The sequence below is a fragment of the Atractosteus spatula genome, chromosome 27 (assembly GCF_055471065.1).
Source record: "Atractosteus spatula isolate fAtrSpa1 chromosome 27, fAtrSpa1.hap1, whole genome shotgun sequence".
Taxonomy (NCBI): Eukaryota; Metazoa; Chordata; class Actinopteri; order Semionotiformes; family Lepisosteidae; genus Atractosteus; species Atractosteus spatula.
The window spans coordinates 11,029,681-11,048,093 of NC_142732.1; the positions used below are offsets into that span (position 1 = coordinate 11,029,681).

The following is an 18,413-nucleotide window of genomic DNA, read 5'->3' on the forward strand; positions in this document are numbered from 1 at the left end:
GTCCAGCCTCCGCTTTATCACGGAATTAAACTTGCTGTCCTCCAGGTGTGCCGACCTCTGACAAGGCCACATTATTTAAAAAAAAAATAAAGTTTCAGTTCAGGGCGTTAATTCGGCTTGGATACAGTGGCGGGAGATTTGAATTTCGGTCGCTTTGACGGGAATAAAGCGCACCAGGGAGTAGCTGTGTCGGTTTCTGTTTTTATTTTCCCGGGGCTAATGTCTGTAAGACTCTGCCGTTTAATAGTTTCTAATAGAATAATCCGTATCTGCCTGCGTTTATCTTCTCCGGTTCAGGATATATATTTTTTTTAAAATCGAGGACCCTTGTTACGTCACCCTACCCCGCGCTCTGTCTCTCTCCAAGACTGAATCGCTATGATCACCGTTTAGATGAGCAGCGTATGAATGCTCATTTTAACCAGCTTTATTTTTCAACAGCTGTGAATCATGCTTCTGTATTTTAAAGGGGAGCAGCAGAATTCCCAGTGCAGGTGCCTGAGCCTGCTGGAGTTGCACTTCCTGCTGACCTGTGAGTACTGCCGTTGCACAGACCCTGGACTTAAGGCTCTGTCACTGGGCGCCGCGCCGAGCTCCGAGTGGGTATTTGGCGCCTCATTTGACCAATGAGCCTTTCTGGGAAGTCGTTAAAATTGTAATAACGCATATATGCTTGCATTTTGCAAACCCCTTTCCGTGCTGGTGTGCAGTGTGCCGCTGAACTCCAGCCCCCAGCCGAGACCCAGCAGACCGACCAGGAGGGGGTCTTTAAAACTCTTATTGATAATTTTAAATGCAATCTGAACTCCAGGTGCCATAATCAGCCCTCTATTCAGGCTACTTCAGAGCTATAGACAGTGAAGGAATAAGTAGGTTAATTCCACCCTGAAAAGGAAGAAAGTTTCTGCTGTTGAGGCTTCTTCAGGTGACACTTGTATCCCCTCTAGAGCCTCTGCAGTTAGCAATTTATGTGTAGTTTACACCTCACCGTTAGCCACCGATGTCAAGAATAAAGACACTTGTCCATTGTCAGACTTGACCCAGAGTTCCCCCACCTCCCACAGTAGCAGGGCAGAGTGAGTCACTGACCACTTCACCCTTCCTTAGAATGAGACTTCCCTGCATGGGGTTCAATCTTCAGGGGTAATAAAGACACTGGAAGCCAGAGCCTGCCTTTTCTCCCTTTGCTTCAGTAACCCAAGCTTTCTGGAGTTTTAAGCATTCCATTGCAACCCGAGTCTAATTCCTTGACCTTGTTCCAAACCAGGAATAGCACTCATTATGGCCGAGCGTAGAGTATATGGATTTGTGCCCGTGACATACTGTCTGTGCAAAATCCACAGGAAAGGGACTTATTAGCATGGCTTAGTCTCACCACAATAAGCAAAATTGAGAATGCCTCTAATAAAAAGACAGCCATGTGCTCCAAGTGGTTTTGTCAAGGCTGCCTGAACACAAGCTCTATTGTTGCCCTATAAAGCACTTTGAGAAGCCACCTTTAAAAGTGGTTTATTACTACAATAGATGCAGTTGTTCCCCTTCCCCCCCTCCTCCAGCCTCATGGTATAGGGTGTAACTCTATTCAGTCATGCAAATCAAGCCCCCCCCCCCCCAAGAAAAATTCTCCATCCCTCTGCCTGTGTGGACATGTTGATCTTCAGACTGAACAGGGAGGAACACAGGTGCCTTGCTGGTGGGCGGTCTACAAGTAGTCCTCTCCAAGCAGTCTCTGCATTTTCAACAGTTCTGCATTCCCACCACTCCTAGACCAAGCATTAAAATAACCAACACACCATTAATTCATACTTTATTTAGTTCAGTTGTGCAAGTGACAACATCCACAATTATAACCTTATGAAGCAGTAACAGTTACACAGAAGGCTGTGACGGTTTACTAAGCCACAGAAATGTACATTAGCATTTCAGAGGTCAGCTTTCTCCAAGCAGCTCCACACCGACACAGCTCAGACTCTCCGGGTGGGCATCGGGTCAGACCCGCACAAGCTGCTCGGCCACCTGGAAAGGAAATGCAGGTACATTAGACTCCAGCACACCACAGAGAATACAGCCCTTGGCCTGGGGCGCAGTGCCCTCAGAAAACCGATGGTCACCACTGAACAGTCTGCCGGTAATTCCAGCTTGTTTTCAGTTTAGGTGTCATCATAGAACACTGCCGATTGGACGAGCCAAGCCTACAATCGCCCTGCCTAAAACTAAAAGAGATGGGGAAAAAAAGTCAACTCACCTCATCCAAGAGGAGCTCTGCTCCAGAAAATTCTATGAAAAAGGAGGGGAAAAAAACATTAAGGCACACAATTTCAATCTAAATTGATACTAGAGCTCAACTTGCTAGACAGCACCAGTTGCATTCAGAAAACCTTTTCTCACCACGGTGAAATCTGCCGGTAATTCCAGCTGTTTCAGTTCAAGTTTCATCACTCTGCACATGCTAAACCCAAGCGGTACCAGGCTGGACGGGTAATCCGCTTGGGAGGTAGTAGGGGGGGGTTGATGCCCTAGAATTCCCTTGAGGAAGCCCCACCCTGCAAAGCTCCAATGCCCTCTACTCACCTCAAGCACCCCAGGACCAACGCAGGCCTGCACACGTGCGCCCTGGACCTCCAGACCTAGAAAAGCAAAATCAGATCCGCCATCACACACTCCGCATTGTTCGAGCGGAAGGCCCAAGCGGGACACAGGAACGGCACTGCACGCTGGTCAGAAATTGTCACAAGCCATCGTCAGTTCTCGCATCGGACGGCACTTCCTACACAAGGTTTTCATCACAGTAGCGTCCAGCCGCGCCCGCAAGCAGAGGGATTCGAGCACGGCAAACCCTCTTGCTGTAACGTGCTGTGCCCGCAGGGATTGTCCCGGAAGGAGCGGGCGGCCCTGGTCGGCTGGAGGCCCGCACTCACCTCCGCGCCTGTGGCGATGCAGTCCGGGTCCACACTCCGGGCCTTTACCGGCAGCCTGCAAGAAAGAGCAGTTCAGGTTAACGCTGGAAGTCTTTACAGCAGACCTGTGGGCCTCACGGCTTAAAATAACCGGGGCTACAGTTAAGCAACGGCACACACAGGCTTAAAATACACGCAGCTCCAGTCTCTTTAAACACAGAAATTTAATGCATACAAAAGGACAATCAGGAAGGAAAATTTACCTTGGTCTGCAGCAGATTTGCGACGGATGTAGTTCAAGACACGCGGTCTCACCGAGCAATCACATTTTTTTTAAAGAGGATAGAAAATTAAACCTATTTTCCACAGTATACAAAAGGAGTTAGAAAAAAAGCCTCTATCCAAATGGGGAAAAGGCGTATAAGGCAGAAATAGTTCTCATTTCTGCTAGTCAACAGCCTCGTAGTTGTCTGTACCAGCTCCATCTTGCGTTGAGCACTTCACAGAAAGACCGGATAGCTCGCGCCGCAGGTTTATATCGTGCTGCCTTGGATGACGTTTCCCACAGACTTCGCCCTTGACGTGACACCCAGTGAATGATACGTCACACACAAGCCACGCCTCCGTCTCAGCCGCGCTCTTGATTGGTCTGATCAAGAGCGCCGAGTCTGAATGCCTCAGAAGCGATTTCGATTCCTAAATTACTTTAGCAGTTGGATACATATGCGTGATAGTATTTTTGATCATCAATATTTTTATTTTTTATAAGGATTCATAAAGTTTAACAAAGCAAATGATATACCAATGCATCGTGTTACCGATTGTAACCTTGGAATAAAATGGTTTTGATCCATTCTGTGCCACCTGTCCCCTTGGGCATAGTGTTTGTTCGTCTGTTTGTCCGGTTACCTTTTATTATAATTTGCCGTTGTCCATGCTGCAGCGAAGAAACGCTTTGTGTTCAAGAAAATAGACGGTAGACGTCAAAGCCAGTTTTCAACCACACGTGTTATCTGAATTTTAGATGTTAAAACGGAATTTTGGTACAGAAAAATATGGCAGAGGCTGTTAATCTTTAAAACCTGCAGTCCACACAGTACCCAGTTTACACCTGCTAACACAGTGTCACCCTGTAGTCCTACAGCAGGCGCAGGTGTGTCACCCCGTAGTCCTACAGCAGGCCCGAGTGTGTCACCCTGTTGTCCTACAGCAGGCGCGAGTGTGTCACCCCGTAGCCCTACAGCAGGCGCAGGTGTGTGTCACCCCGTAGTCCTACAGCAGGCGCAGGTGTGTCACCCCGTAGTCCTACAGCAGGCGCAGGTGTGTGTCACCCCGTAGTCCTACAGCAGGCGCGAGTGTGTCACCCCGTAGCCCTACAGCAGGCGCAGGTGTGTGTCACCCCGTAGTCCTACAGCAGGCGCGAGTGTGTCACCCCGTAGTCCTACAGCAGGCGCAGGTGTGTCACCCTGTAGTCCTACAGCAGGCGCAGGTGTGTCACCCTGTAGTCCTACAGCAGGCGCAGGTGTGTGTCACCCTGTAGTCCTACAGCAGGCGCAGGTGTGTGTCACGCTGTAGTCCTACAGCAGGCGCGAGTGTGTCACCCTGTCGTCCTACAGCAGGCGCAGGTGTGTCACCCTGTCATCCTACAGCAGGCGCAGGTGTGTGTCACCCTGTAGTCCTACAGCAGGCACAGGTGTGTGTCACCCTGTAGTCCTACAGCAGGCGCGAGTGTGTCACCCTGTAGTCCTACAGCAGGCGCGAGTGTGTCATAATCATTAACCCTGAGTTAAAAAACAGAAAATACTTTGTGCAGCTTTTTTGCAGTGTGCACACAGCCAGTCCTGTAGAATATTACAGAAAACCACGAACAGTTCTGCTGAGGCCAAGATTTACACAACTCATACATAACATGTTTGACTTTTTATAATTGCATGGTTTAGAGATCTTTTGTAACAAAAACAAAAAACATCAAATTAAGCGTTGGAGAAATCACTCTTTCACCCCATGACGAGTCTCTCTTTGTGACAGAATCCAGTCTCTATAACTCAGGTGGATTTTCTGACGACTGCAAAGAGTGGGTCAGGTTCAGCTCTGAACAATCTCTAGCTGATTCCAAATGCAACTTCCACATCGGCTTTTCGGATTTAATCTTGCCATGTTCTTGGAACAGGACTGCAGGGGAATGTCAGCACCCTTCTATCATGTGGGACATTTTTAATCAGGGAAAAATGATTATTTCCACATGAGAATAACCAATAGCCATCTTGGGAAACATGGTTACAGGAAATAACGGAAAATAACACTGAAGGAAATATTCTGAATGATGTTCATCCCCTCAATGTTCGTCTGGAGGTAAGAGCCTGCAGACACAGGTTTCACAGGGTATTCAACATACACTGGGGGGAAAAAAAGCACAGCAACTTAAAATCTTCAAGCCTTATCCAAAACACATGTTAAAAAGTCTACACCTTGTTTTATAAATGCAGCACAATGGAATTAACAATGCTATTACACACGTTTGGTCAAAGCACAGCACAGATCAAATCCTCTAGGATTACAGAATGTTTAAAATAGAAGTGTTTCTCGTACAGGAAATGAGATATCACACTTAAACCAAGAGTTGTACCAAAGGGGGGAAAAAAATAACAAAACCTGCCTTTAAAATCTGATGAATAAGCAACCTTCTTGCCCAGTTCTGTTTACTTTTGCCCTGCAGTGGTATGTTGGTCCAGCTCAGGCAAATTGGTCACTAATGTCCCTTCCCCAGCTGTGTGACCATGAAGTTCCCCTATGCCAGGGCTCTGGAGAAGGTCCCCTCCCACCCCAGACACACACACACACACACACACACACACACACACACACACGAGGGTCAGAGGACACAAACCCTGTTCAATACAAGAGGCAAGACAGGGGGCAGCCAGACTGAGTGCTGGCCCACTCACCTGTGGATTGACAAGGGGTGAGTGACACACACACTCCACTGGGGCTGCCCACAGTCAGAAAGAGCAAAACTAAGGCCCCGCACTTTCCGGGAGCTACACTAATCACCGACTGACTCTCAGACTGCACTGTGAAACCAGTGTGAAAGCAAAACCCAGGGAATTCTTTGCTTCTGTGGAAAAGCTACATTTCAGCATCTTGTAGTTTGAATGGAAAAAAAAATTGTTACGTCAAGCCTGGAGAAATGTGACTACAGAAGAGTGAGCCTAGAATTTTCCCCAGCAGGATCGGTGATCCGGAGTGAGGATGTCCAGTTTAAGGCTCGACTCACAAGACAAAGACAGCCTGCGCTTCAATCACAGAGCCCTTCAACATCTCCGCCCGAACGGCCAAGACCCCCACCAGCTCCAACCACACAGAAGGCCAAGAGCCGAAGATTCACAGGACACAGATCTCTGTACCGCCTGGGCCAGATTAACTGGGAAGAAAGGCACAGCCCACCAGTGGCTCCGGGGAAAAGACTGTGGGTGCAGCACTGCAATGGGACTTCCCAGAAGCCCCCACTGCTGGCGGACTTGTGACCCCTGAAAGCTCTCAAAGTCTCAAAGTTTTCAAATCTTTTTTTTTTTAGGTTTGCTTAGGTCAGGGTCACAACTTCCACTTGCTTCAGCCCACCTCACCGCAGGAGTCACTGTGGTCTGATCCATCTGCTTAATTAACAGATAATCAGCAGGATTAATACAATTTAGATTGTAAGTATTGAAGTAGGGGGTGGTACAGTCGCCAGTGTTGCTGTGTCGAAGTGCTGGAGTCCTGGGTTCAATTCCAGAACTGGGGTGCTGTCTGTATGGAGTTTGTATGTTCTCCCTATGGTCACCTGCGTTTCTTCTGGGTGCTCCAGTTTCTTCCCACCCTTCAAAGGCATATGGGCAGGCTAATTGGCTTCTGGGAAATTTTTCCATGATGTGAGTGTGTGTCTGTGTGTAAGTAATCTAACTTTCACTCCAGTTCTGTGTGCACTGGTAGAATACTGAGAGATTAAAACTGAAAACCAGACTGTCCACGTTTCTCCATTTATTTCTGGTACGGGTCACCACAACCCAGACCCAATCCCAGAAGATGCCCATCCTTCACCGGGCCAATGTGTGCACTCTGTTTGAACACACGCCTGACAAGAAACCTGACACGTGTGACTCTGGGATTTGGGAAGAAACTTGCACACCTAGAAAAAATCCACAGAACGCACAGAGAACATGCAGACTCCACACAGAAGGCCCCGATACAGCCCTAGATCGAACCCAGAATGCAGGAGTGAGGTCATTATCATTATCCAAACAGCTCACATGGGAAGAGAAGGAGAATGAAACCCAGAGACTCCGGTGACCCTTGAGGGCTGGAGATCCACTCCCTGCTGCAAACAGTTCCCTGGATACTGCTGAACCCACTCAGGCCACACTACTACAGAAACATCTTCCCTTTCAAGACCTCAGGGGATGAAGGCTTCAACAGGGAGCCCTCCTGAGGAAACTACGATAACGGGGTAACAACTGTAATGCCATCTGTTATCTACACACAGTCCTCTCTGACCAAACGTGTATCCTCCCTGTGATCAGGACTGGCGGGAGAGGTTTGCTACATCTGTGTGGTGCAGATCTGGACTGTAACTCCAGTGAGGAGTTACTAACTGCTAACTGGAGATGTTGCTGGCGTTTTAAAGGGGACCAGAAGCACAGGATGGACACACACAATACTCACTCCAAAGCTGTATTAGAAACAATCAGCACTGTTATTCTGGGACAAGGTGTACACAGACAGGGACTCCTAGACTACGTGAGCCAGTGTTATAAAAGCACTTATGGGAGCCACTACACAAGAACCTGATAGAAAACTACTGGAAGTGAGTGGCGAGTGTCTCGAGTCCTGCTCAGTGTCTCTCGGGTCTCCACGGTCTTTGACTGAGTGCTGGCGTGTGGGCGTTGGTGCCACAGTGGCAGAGTCTGTACCCGGTGTGAGGGAGCGGGCAGCAGGCAGCTGAGGGCTTGACTGTCAGTCCGGCCCCCCCCTTCAGGAATCGCTGTCCGAGCCATTGCTGCTGTCCCTGCTGATCTCGATCTGCAGCGAGGGCAGGTTGTCCAATCGGCTCTTCTTCTTGTGGGAGCGCTCCTTCTCCTTGATCATGGCGCCCCAGACCCGCTGCAGCTCCGAGTCCTCCTCCTCGGCCCCCGACGCCGAGCTCTCGTCCTCCGGCCCCGCACTCGCCGTCCGCCCCTGCTTCCTCCCCGGCACCCTGTCTTTCTGGCTGGGGCCCAGCCTGCTCCACAGGCTGCCTGCTGGAGGACAGCCATCAGGACACAGAGGGCGACAGGAAACGAGTCACAGATCAGCCACTTTAATACAGACTGTGTCCCTGGACCCTAATGCCTACTACACATCATCAATGCCAAACAGCAGCCCCAGACAGCACAGAACAATACAGATGACTCGTTTACTTCATGCCACTGGCTGTAACGGCTCTATGGGTCTCTGTTTGTCTTTTGCACGTGCTTGTGAAATATCACTACCTCAGCGCCGACCCCTGTACACTCCTGCAGCCGCTACCGGCAGCGAAGGGCTCCTCTGCCTCACCTGGCTTCTTCTCCTTGCTGCTCTCAGAGAAGTGCCCTTGGGGGTCGAGCTTGGAGGTCCCCAGCCTGCTGTGGACGTCAGTGAGGGGTTCTCTGCGCGGAAGGGGGGCCGGGCTGACCATCCCCTTGCTCGGCCGGCCTTCGGGAGAGTAGGGCCGCTTTCCCAGGCGCTGTCGGACATCTGCAGAGCAGGAAAAGGATCAGCGCCTGTCACCCCCGCAGAGCAACGCAGGTAAAGACCGACATCACCCTTCATAGATCCATGCCATTGTGCCAACAGCGAATGTTGCACCTCAGCGAATAGAATTATCAATATGGTTCTTTGGACATGACTTCCACTGGAACTACACCCCCCGACAGTGATCATGATCCCACTCTGCTGGATATACAAACACTGTGAGCGCCACGAGCTCACAGAACAATGCTCCCTCTGTCCGATCCCTGAGCTCCTGCTCGTTTCCCGGTGACTCGCCTGTTTTGGCCGAGCTGGCCGACGTCTGCTGCTGTGCCTGGTTCTGCCGCTTCTCCTCCAGCAGGAGCCGGATGTCCGTCACCTTCTCCCGCGGGGCTTTGGCCCCGGTTCCGATCCGGTTCTTAATGTTGCTGCCGGAAACGCCGTCGGCCCTCATGGAGTTTCTGAACAGGCAACCAAATCGGTGAGAAATCAAAGTCTGACAGATGAATAATGAGACGTCTTTGCACACTGCGCAGTGCTCTGAAACCCGGAGCTCTCCACAGCCAGGAGGTGCAGTCCTGTGGGCGATACACAGAGACAAGCTCCCCCACTGGAGGGCACCTTCCCGGAGTGCAACAGCAGAAACCAAGTGCTGGGATCCCCACTGATTATGATCTGCCTAATTTGCATCTAACCTGCAGTATCGCAAACCCAGATCAAGATCAGAGCTGAAAGTCAAAATCAAACCTTCCTCAGCAGCCTCCCCAGGTCTCGGGGTATACATGTGGGAGATTAAACGGCTCGGCCAGGAATATAGGACACTGCCCTCGTGCTTTCTCTTGCTTGTGTCTCTACATGACATAAGGCTGATGTGGAATGAGATGGGAGAACTGAACCGGAGAACTGGGCTGATCGCTGTGGCGTCTGATGCCGCCTGACCGTCCTGGCCGGCTGACTCACCGTATGGTCTTCAGCTTGGACTCCACCTCGTCAGCGTACATGGTCATCTTCATGCTCTTCTTGGGCGAGGGAGTGGAGATCATCTTCAGCTCCAGGTCGTAGTCCATCTCGTCCGAGTCGGAGGCCGAGGACGCCGAGCTGGACCGGCGCTGGCCGGCGGCGGGGCCCCGCGGCCCCCTCTCCCGCTCCTTCTCGTCCCGGTACTCCACCACCCGCTCGTCCTCATCCATGTCCTCCTCCTCGTCCTCCTCCTCTATCGGCTCCTCGGGGAGGTTCACCAGGTCTGGGGACGCACAAGCAGGCTGTGAAGCTCACGCGCTCGGCACAGGCAGACCTGGCAAAGCTCAGGCTCTCCCCCCCCGAGCGGCCGCGCACGCACCGGAGTGGCGGTGTTTGTACGGCGGGGTCAGCCCCACGCTGTCTCCGATGAGGCTCTTCTTGGTCTTCAGGACGTCCCGCTGGATCCGCCGGGAATGGTAGCGCCGCTTCCTGGAAGCACAAGATCACTGGATACCAGATATGCACAAGAACCTCAAGAGGGATTTTCCAGGAGGAATGGGCCAGTCCATTTCCTGCCTGATGACTGTTTACCAGCGTGACCACATGTTGTGCCAGTCAACCCTGATCTTACTGCCCCAGGGATAAACCCCCTCCCATCTGACGTCACCCTGGACTGGTCATCCCGGGACGCGACTGTCCGGGTGTCCTGCACACAGCAGGCGGGGAGAACTATCTTACCAGGAGTTGCTGAGGATTCCCTTCATCCCCCCATAGTTGGGGTTCCCATATTTCATGTAGTATTGGCTCCGCCGGGCGGCACCCAGCTCTTTCTTATCATCTGCGTTGAAAAGAAAAGGGAGCAAATTTTGTAAATTCCTCTGTAACTGTAAAAGAATACTACCTGGATCCTTCAGCTCTCAGCTCTTAGTTTCTTGTGCAAAACATAGCAATGAAGCCCACATTCATAATTTATCTCAGACCTGTGTAATAATAACCTCAAAACAAACGGCATAAAACTTCAAGACCCCAGTGCTACCCCCAGCTGGAACAGTGAACAGGAACGGCTGTGCAGGATGCTCACCCTGAGTGGCAAACCTCAGGAACAGCTTGTTCCCCTTGAAGGGTTTGGTGGCGGGCCGCAGGTCATTTCGGAGGAGCGACTCTCTCTCGGCCTGGGACAGCTCGTCAGTCTGGAATGACATCCAGTCGAAGTTCTGCATTCAGATAGCTCTACCATGCCTACGGATTACCTAATGCCCAAGGTAAACGACTTACAGAAATTAACAGGATGCAGTGAAGATGAAAGATGTTTCATATAAAGACCAGCAACGTACAGGCTCCTGTGCTTGCTAAAGTAATGTTGCAACTCAACTAACAGTGAACAGAAGAGCAACCAGGGGCTGCTTCAGGCAGTATCATGCCTGTAAGAGTGACACTGGAACACACTGAGTGGGAGAGGCAGCACCGTTCAGGGATTCTGCAGCTGGTCTCTCTGGACAGCAGAGAGGAAGTGAGCAATACCTCTGTGATTCCAGGAGCGGGCTTCTTCTCCGACTCTTCCTCGCTGTCGCTGGGCTTCCCCGCACTGCCACTGCTGCTCTTGTCATCCTCATCATCCTCAACCTCCCCTTCCTCCGCCTCCTCGTCCGAGTCCCTTCCTCGCCGGTCTACAAATCAGTCACACAAGGCAACAGTCACTAGCAGCCCAAGGCACAGTGCCGCTCACTGATCCACACCGCTGCTCACCGCCAGGGCACAGTGCCGCTCACTGATCCACACCGCTGCTCACCGCAAGGGCACACTGATCCACACCACTGCTCACTGCCACACACTGATTCACACCGCTGCTCACTGCCGCACACTGATCCACACCGCTGCTCACTGATGCTCACCGCCAGGCCACACTGCCGCACACCCCTGCTCACCGCCAGGGCACACTGCCGCACACCGCTGCTCACCGATCCACACCGCTGCTCACCGCCAGGGCACACTGCCGCACACTGATCCACACCGCTGCTCACCGCCAGGGCACACTGCCGCACACTGATCCACACCGCTGCTCACTGCCGCACACTGATCCATATCGCTGCTCACCGCCAGGGCACACTGCCGCACACTGATCCATATCGCTGCTCACCGCCAGGGCACACTGCCGCACACTGATCCATATCGCTGCTCACCGCCAGGGCACACTGCCGCACACTGATCCATATCGCTGCTCACCGCCAGGGCACACTGCCGCACACTGATCCATATCGCTGCTCACCACCAGGGCACACTGCCGCACACTGATCCATATCGCTGCTCACCGCCAGGGCACACTGCCGCACACTGATCCATATCGCTGCTCACCGCCAGGGCACACTGCCGCACACTGATCCATATCGCTGCTCACCGCCAGGGCACACTGCCGCACACTGATCCATATCGCTGCTCACCGCCAGGGCACACTGCCGCACACTGATCCATATCGCTGCTCACCGCCAGGGCACACTACCGCACACTGATCCACACCGCTGCTCACTGCCGCATACTGATCCACACTGCTGCTCACCGCCAGGGCACACTGCCGCACACTGATCCACACCGCTGCTCACCGCCGCACACTGATCCACACCGCTGCTCACCGCCAGGGCACACTGCCGCACACTGATCCACGCCGTTACACACTATCACACACTGCCAGAGCACAGTATCCCACTGCCACACACTCTGGGCTCTTCCAGGCAAGGCTGGATCTCTGCATTTTAGTGACCAAATTCCCATTTTGCACACACAGAATAAGGACAATAAAGCATTTCAACACTCCCTCCCCAACATTAGTGGTACCCCCTCTGGGTTTTCTGGGACCCCTGGTGCAGATAGAATTTGTGTCAAACAATCTCCACAGACCCCTTTTATCTGAAATTCACAATCATTTGTACATACGGACCCTTAAGAGTTTAGGTACAGAACAACATCGTGACAGCTGAGACGCAAACACACTGAACACAATGACACACGAGGCGAGGTGCCCGCCCGGAGACTGCGGCGACTCGGACCCGGGACTGCAGTGCACCCACCCCTCCCGCGCCGTGTGGGGGCGCTCTCCTCCGGGTCGGCCTTGCTGGCGGCGGGGTCCGGCATGCGGCTCATGTTGATGAGGGCTCGGGTTGAGGTGACGTCATCAAGCCACACTACATTACCTGGAGGAGAGGGGATCCCACACCATGCGTTAGCTTCCCTGCACGCCGGCTCTGTTGGATCACTGCTCTGCGTTCTGGGATGTTCTGCTCTACTTAAAACTAGACTGAACACCTACTTTTATTCTCTAGCATCTAAAACCACAATCTATATGATAAATATTTTTAACCTTTTCCTTGTTTTACATTTGAGTGTTTAGTTCCACTTTGCTGTATATCTATGCAAAGTCTCCTGTATATTAGCTCACATTCTGCCACTCAGGACTGACGAGTGAGCAGCTGCAAGCTCAGGGTGGGGCTCCCAGCAGGCAAGCTGGTGAGCCCCTGGCCAGCTCTGCTCACCTGGCCCCAGGGCGTGTGGCCAGCCAAAACTCACCGAGCCCCAGGGCGTCCCACCTGCTCCAAATTAACAGAAAGCTGCAATACCATACTTTACTCGACTCAGTGCAAGGAGAATGCCTTCCTTTGAATAAAAAAACAAAGACATCTACAGCCCAGAATCTGTTTTCTGGTATGCCAACAAATTATTGACAGAAAGCACGTGGGAAATTCTGCACTACTTTGCTTGGATGCAGAATTCAGCTGAGTGATCTAACTCGTGGGGTTCAGGCTGGTACAACAGGGCAGCAGCACACAGCACTTACAGGAGGTGTCGTCTATCCACTCGATGTGGGCGGGGGGATACTCCTTGAAGTAGCCAAACACGTCCTGAGTGCTCATCTCATCAACTCCAGTCACATGCAAAGCCTCCAAGCGCGCTTTAGGCACAGCTGCAAAGCACATGATTTTTTATTAGAGACACTTCTCAGGGCCACAGGAGCAGACCAGCACAGGACTGCTGCAGTTTGAGCCTGCACCCTTGTTCTTCCCCATTCAAATCAATCTCCTTGATGTAAGAGGTAAGATGTAATTTATGCATACTGTATTACAAACACAGCTGTGTTTTTCATAGGTAGTTCCATCTAGGTCACAGCTACACCATCTTATATTTTAAAATGTTTCTGCAACCTGCAAGTAACACACCGAGGACACAGAATTCAATACCTGCAAATGGCATCTAATGTGGTCAATGCAAAGACAAACTGACAGTAACCTTGCTCCATGTCATTGAAACATCTCAGCAGACGGCTGTAATTCTCTGCCTGAAGGCGGAAGACCCTAAACTCACTAGGCCTGTTACTGCTGGCCTTCACTCTCTGCAGTGCCTTCTTGTTGTCTGCGTCTCTCATGAATTGTTAAATTTTCTGCGACGCTTAAGGTTTCACGCAGCACTGGTTCCTTAGCTCAATCCAGGCTGTGTACCGCACCCTTAAGGCTCCACATTCAGGAATATCCCCAGGGGTGGATTAAAAAAAAAACTTTTGGTGGCAGCTCTTTTAGTTTGTGGGCTCCCCGTTTATGCCGTTCCCCTCCTGCTTGTATCAAACTGTCTTCCCATCATTCTTTTGTCTGAGCAGAGACTACAATCTCTGCCTTTGGGAAACGCATCCAGGGCCGGATTTCCCATGAGGCTCTGTAGGCACAGTGCCTAGGGCCTAGGAAGGAGGGAAACACTAGTGACTAAAACGAGCTGAAACAACGTGCTTGCGATCGACTCCAGATGCTCCAAATCAATAATCATGCGCTCTCTAGCAACTGCTCTAGAAACTAGAAGTATGGAAATGATGGGCGCTCGGCTCGCTTCATCAGTCAGGTGGTTTAGCACTAGAACAGTTTAAAGTGCATCATGTCAATCGATGTCATTCAACTGGCGTTCACCCCTCTTTTTGGACATTTCGGAGTGAAAGCGCCCAGGGCCTACGGACACCACAATCCGGCGCTGAATGCATCAGTCACTTCTTTCCTAAGGGTGCTGTCGTTTCAGTTACTACAACTTCTGCTCCTTGTAGTGCGCTTCTACACAAACTGTACCCTATTGGGTAACCCTGCTTTCTTCACCTACATACTTCCACACTGTTACCCTTTTAAAACAAAGGTCTACAAATGAGCCATTGACCCTTCCTGTTGCTTTAATCTTTTATATGAGCTTTCTCTCAATAGGACGGTGGGCTTTATTTACACGAATGGGGAGGACTGCGTTTCTAAGGCAGCAGCTAAGCCGGTGCAGTGGCTCTGTGGCTCAGGATCTGCGCCTGTGGCTGGAAGGTTGCCAGTTCAAATCCCGCGGCCGGCAGAAGAATCCTACTCCGTCGGGCCCCTGAGCAAGGCCCTTCACCCCAGCTGCTCCAGGGGCGCTGTATAAATGGCTGACCCTGCGCTCTGACCCCAAGCTTCTCTCCCTGTCTGTGTGTCTCATGGAGAGCAAGCTGGGGTATGTGGAAAGACAAATTCCTGATACAAGCAATTGTATATGGCCCAGAAAGTGATCTGATCTCATCTAAACTGTAAGCAGTAACACACTAGCGCGCTGCCGCCAGCACACAGAGCCCAGCTGAAGGACTCACCCTTCCTCATCCTGTCCCGGTCCAGCACCACGTTCCTCTGGGCCAGGTTGACCTCGGCGCGGAAGTGGAACCGCCGGGCTCGCTGCTCCTTCTTCTCCACGGCCTCCTGCGGGAGACGGGAACGCTGCGTTATGCAATCCCCGCGCCACAGCCGCAGCCAGGGGGGGAGGGGGGGGCGGGACACGTCTGGGCTCAAGGACTCTGAACCACGAACTGCAGCCAGGCAGCAGCTGACCAAGCGCTCTGGACAGGGCGGAAGCCCATTCAGACTCGGGGCTACAGGACTGATTAATTAATAATAATAATAATAATAATAATAATAATAATAATAATTGCTTACACTTATATAGCGCTTTTCTGGACACTCCACTCAAAGCGCTTTACAGGTAATGTGATCCCCTCCACCACCACCAGTGTGCAGCCCCACCTGGATGATGCGCCAGTACTCTCCCCACACACCAGCTCTCAGTGGGGAGGAGAGCAGAGTGATGAAGCCAGTTCAGAGGTGGGGATTATTAGGAGGCCATGATGGGTAAAGGTCAGGGGGGAATTTGGCCAGGACACCTGGGTTAACCAGGATGTTGACTGTTTCATTGATACTTGGAGCTCAGAGACATAAGACCAGGGACCAGCGATGTCTTCTAACTGCTTCAACCAGTTCAGGGGAGCTGGAGTCTATCCCAGCAAGGCTTAAGGCAGGATACACCCTGGACATGACTCCAGTCCATCGCAGGGCAATCACACACACACTCTATACGAGGAAACCCATACAAACTCCGCACAGACCGCACCCTGGGTCGGGGAACTGACAACAGCGTCGCCAGACGAGGGAGCAGGAAACAGACGCAGGGTACGGAAAGAGCAAGGATGCCCGTACCTTTGAGGTGACATCGATTCCCGTGATAAAGGTCCCAGCTTTGTTCTCATAGCGCCGACTAGTGTCCTGTTGAGAAACGTCAGCCCTGAGTTCAACACAACGACAAAACCCAACCCGACCCTCCAAAAGCAGTTTACAAAACAGGAAAGGCGGGATGGAGCTTTTCGACAGTACGACAAAGGGGAATAAACAATGTAAAATGTAATATTTTGAAACAGACCCAACCCACTCCGACGCAGCCGCTGGTCCTAAAGGTAAGGTACCGGCACCTTATCGCTCTGAGACACCCATTATAAACACATTTGGGAAAAAGATTCCATCCCGTGGCCATTTCTGGAAAGGCTGTGCTTCAGACTCGATCTGCTCCTAAAGCTTCAAGTCCTCTGACAAAACTGAAAGTACACGATAATCCCTGAGCCCAGTTATAAGGACCTGATCTCATTAACACTTCTATTTACAAAACATTCGAGACACCAATTTTAACTGCTCCTTTCACAGACAAAAAGCAAAACTAGCAGAACAACATTGTCATTAAGCAGCTGTTACCACCGATTCTTGGAACGTTGTAACCCCCCTGGTCAGCCACGCCAGCCCGGCCTTGCTCTCTACTGGGGACCGAGGTCGTGGCGCGGCCTTACTTACCGGTAACAGCTCCTTCAGTGACCGGCGGACCGGAATGGACTCCAGTTCCAGTTCACCTTCTTCTACCTCCATTGGCTCCGGTTCGCGGGAATCCCGGTCCGAGTCGGATTCAGAATCTGACTCTGAGCGATCGGACCCAGCTTCTGACTTCACCGAGACCTGCAAGCTTCGAACGGCCGCCATCTTCCCTTCGCCTCAGCCCAAACAGAGCGACCGCACCAACGACAGCGGGAAGGGGGAGAGAGCGTCGCCTCCGGCACAGCGCGGCGCCGCAGCGACACTGCCGCCCAGCGGCGGCGCCGGGGACTGGCGGCAGCACGGCAGAGCCCTCGACCCATTTACAAACTGCGAACCGGGAAACTGAAGGAGTGTAGTTTAGTGGTACGAACAGAAAGAATACTCTTAATACAAGATTTAACAACAGTGACAGGGCACATATATGAATTCCAATCCTAAAATGAATGATTACGCCTTTAAGTAACTGAGCCAACAGCAATCTGAACAGTGACTCAAACAAAGCGCCGGCCGTCTGTTCTAACTGTAACTCGCCATCTTCATTTCTGTGATGTGTTGTGTTTATGAAGTTTTAAAGTCGTGCAATGTCTAAGTTAAGCAGGAACACATCATTATATCCCATTTTTTATTTCTTTTCTAAAAATGTAAAACGCCAGAAGGAGTCCAGGCGGCGTAACTTAATTTTCTGCCTTATCTCTTTCCGCTGGGCTTAATAATTTTAACTATATTTAGCTTTCTCTTTGTTTCCCAAATTCCCCACATTCAGAATCCCAAGGAAAACCAAATTCCCACAGACGGGTAGACTAGAAGCGGCCTGGGCGCAGTGTCCGGTGTCCAGTGTCCAGTGTCCTGCGTCGCGCCAGCACGAGGTGTCAAGTCGAGGGGTGGGGGGGGCGCGTGTCTCGGGCCACAGAGCAGCGTGCTCGCGCGACGGCACCGGTGCTGTGTGGTGGTCCCCCGCGTGACTCGGGCCCTGGTTCGCGAGTGTGCGTGGATGGGGCTCGGACAGGGATGTCGAGGCTAGCATAGCGTGAACTCCTGCTCCGGCTGGAAGGGAGCCGGCAACATCCCTTCCTGGGGTAAAAGCCTTCCGCAGCCCACGGCACGCGTGAACGCGAGGAAGGTCTCCCTTTTTGTCCGGACTGTAGGTCAAGGCGGAGCGCGACGGTACCGGTCCGGCCTGAGCGTCACGGTCCCGTAAGCCGGCGTTTCGCTTCAGAAAAGCCTTTGCGCTCCCGAGCGCGTCCACAAGGTGGCGCCGCTCGCCCACGTGTGTTTTCTCACGGCCCTCGAATTCGGTGTCGCCCTGTAGATTTTCATTGTGTCCCGTGAGAGTGACCTGCGGGACAGTCGTGCTGTCGCCGTGTGAAGAGGCCTGATTTTGGCGTTTGTGGAGAACCTTTCAACAACATAATACAGACAGCAGGGCCCTGATCATGTTCCTCATTTTTCATTGTGGAGGCATTTCAGCACCAGGACTGGACAGCCTGCTCCAGGTTTTCTCTACCCGGTTTGCGATTCACTGCAGATGGTGGAGAATTCCTCCCTCTGGACCTCAGGGGAGAGTGGGGATGGAATTGGGAAACAGGCCACCTCCTGCTCAAGCAATTCAGCTGTTCGCAGAGGCTCAGTCTGCAATACACAGACAGCAGCT

General features: G+C 51.9%; 1 protein-coding gene, 1 long non-coding RNA gene and 3 other non-coding genes across 6 annotated transcripts; all 5 read right to left on the reverse strand.

Moving 5' to 3' along the window:
* Positions 1–1,790: 1,790 nt before the first annotated feature.
* On the reverse strand, positions 1,791–3,422 carry LOC148814420 (uncharacterized). Its single transcript, XR_016086124.1, has 5 exons — positions 3,161–3,422; positions 2,919–2,973; positions 2,572–2,627; positions 2,246–2,277; positions 1,791–2,016 (listed from the first exon to the last, which is right to left on the reverse strand). It is a non-coding gene; the product is annotated as an uncharacterized LOC148814420 (long non-coding RNA).
* Positions 2,091–2,166, reverse strand: LOC148814421 (small nucleolar RNA SNORD65). Its single transcript, XR_016086165.1, has one exon. It is a non-coding gene; the product is annotated as a small nucleolar RNA SNORD65 (small nucleolar RNA).
* LOC148814422 (small nucleolar RNA SNORD65) lies at positions 2,368–2,441 on the reverse strand. The gene has a single exon (XR_016086166.1). It is a non-coding gene; the product is annotated as a small nucleolar RNA SNORD65 (small nucleolar RNA).
* Positions 2,717–2,791, reverse strand: LOC148814423 (small nucleolar RNA SNORD49). Its single transcript, XR_016086157.1, has one exon. It is a non-coding gene; the product is annotated as a small nucleolar RNA SNORD49 (small nucleolar RNA).
* Positions 3,423–6,903: 3,481 nt separating the features above from the next.
* Positions 6,904–16,970, reverse strand: ncbp3 (nuclear cap binding subunit 3). 2 transcript variants are annotated; one of them, XM_088906692.1, is made up of 13 exons: positions 16,745–16,970; positions 16,103–16,168; positions 15,226–15,331; positions 13,426–13,551; positions 12,662–12,784; positions 11,121–11,266; positions 10,681–10,789; positions 10,338–10,437; positions 9,979–10,088; positions 9,600–9,882; positions 8,937–9,100; positions 8,466–8,645; positions 6,904–8,167 (listed from the first exon to the last, which is right to left on the reverse strand). In XM_088906692.1, exons 1-13 carry the CDS (start codon positions 16,925–16,927, stop codon positions 7,905–7,907), a joined length of 1,959 nt encoding a protein of 652 aa, XP_088762818.1. In that variant the 5' UTR covers positions 16,928–16,970; the 3' UTR covers positions 6,904–7,904. The 2 variants fall into 2 exon arrangements, with proteins under 2 accessions (XP_088762818.1, XP_088762817.1); XM_088906691.1 differs by having other exon boundaries at positions 6,904–8,170.
* Positions 16,971–18,413: the final 1,443 nt, after the last annotated feature.

Coding starts and splice junctions, on each gene's coding strand:
- ncbp3 (XM_088906691.1), bottom strand. CDS start 16,927: ATGGCGGCCGTTCGAAGCTTGCAGGTCTCGGTGAAGTCAGAAGCTGGG. Junction 9,883..9,978: donor GTACAAACACCGCCACTCCG/GTGCGTGCGCGG, acceptor GTGCGTCCCCAG/ACCTGGTGAACCTCCCCGAG. Junction 8,646..8,936: donor GGCCAGCTCGGCCAAAACAG/GCGAGTCACCGG, acceptor CCTGCTCTGCAG/ATGTCCGACAGCGCCTGGGA.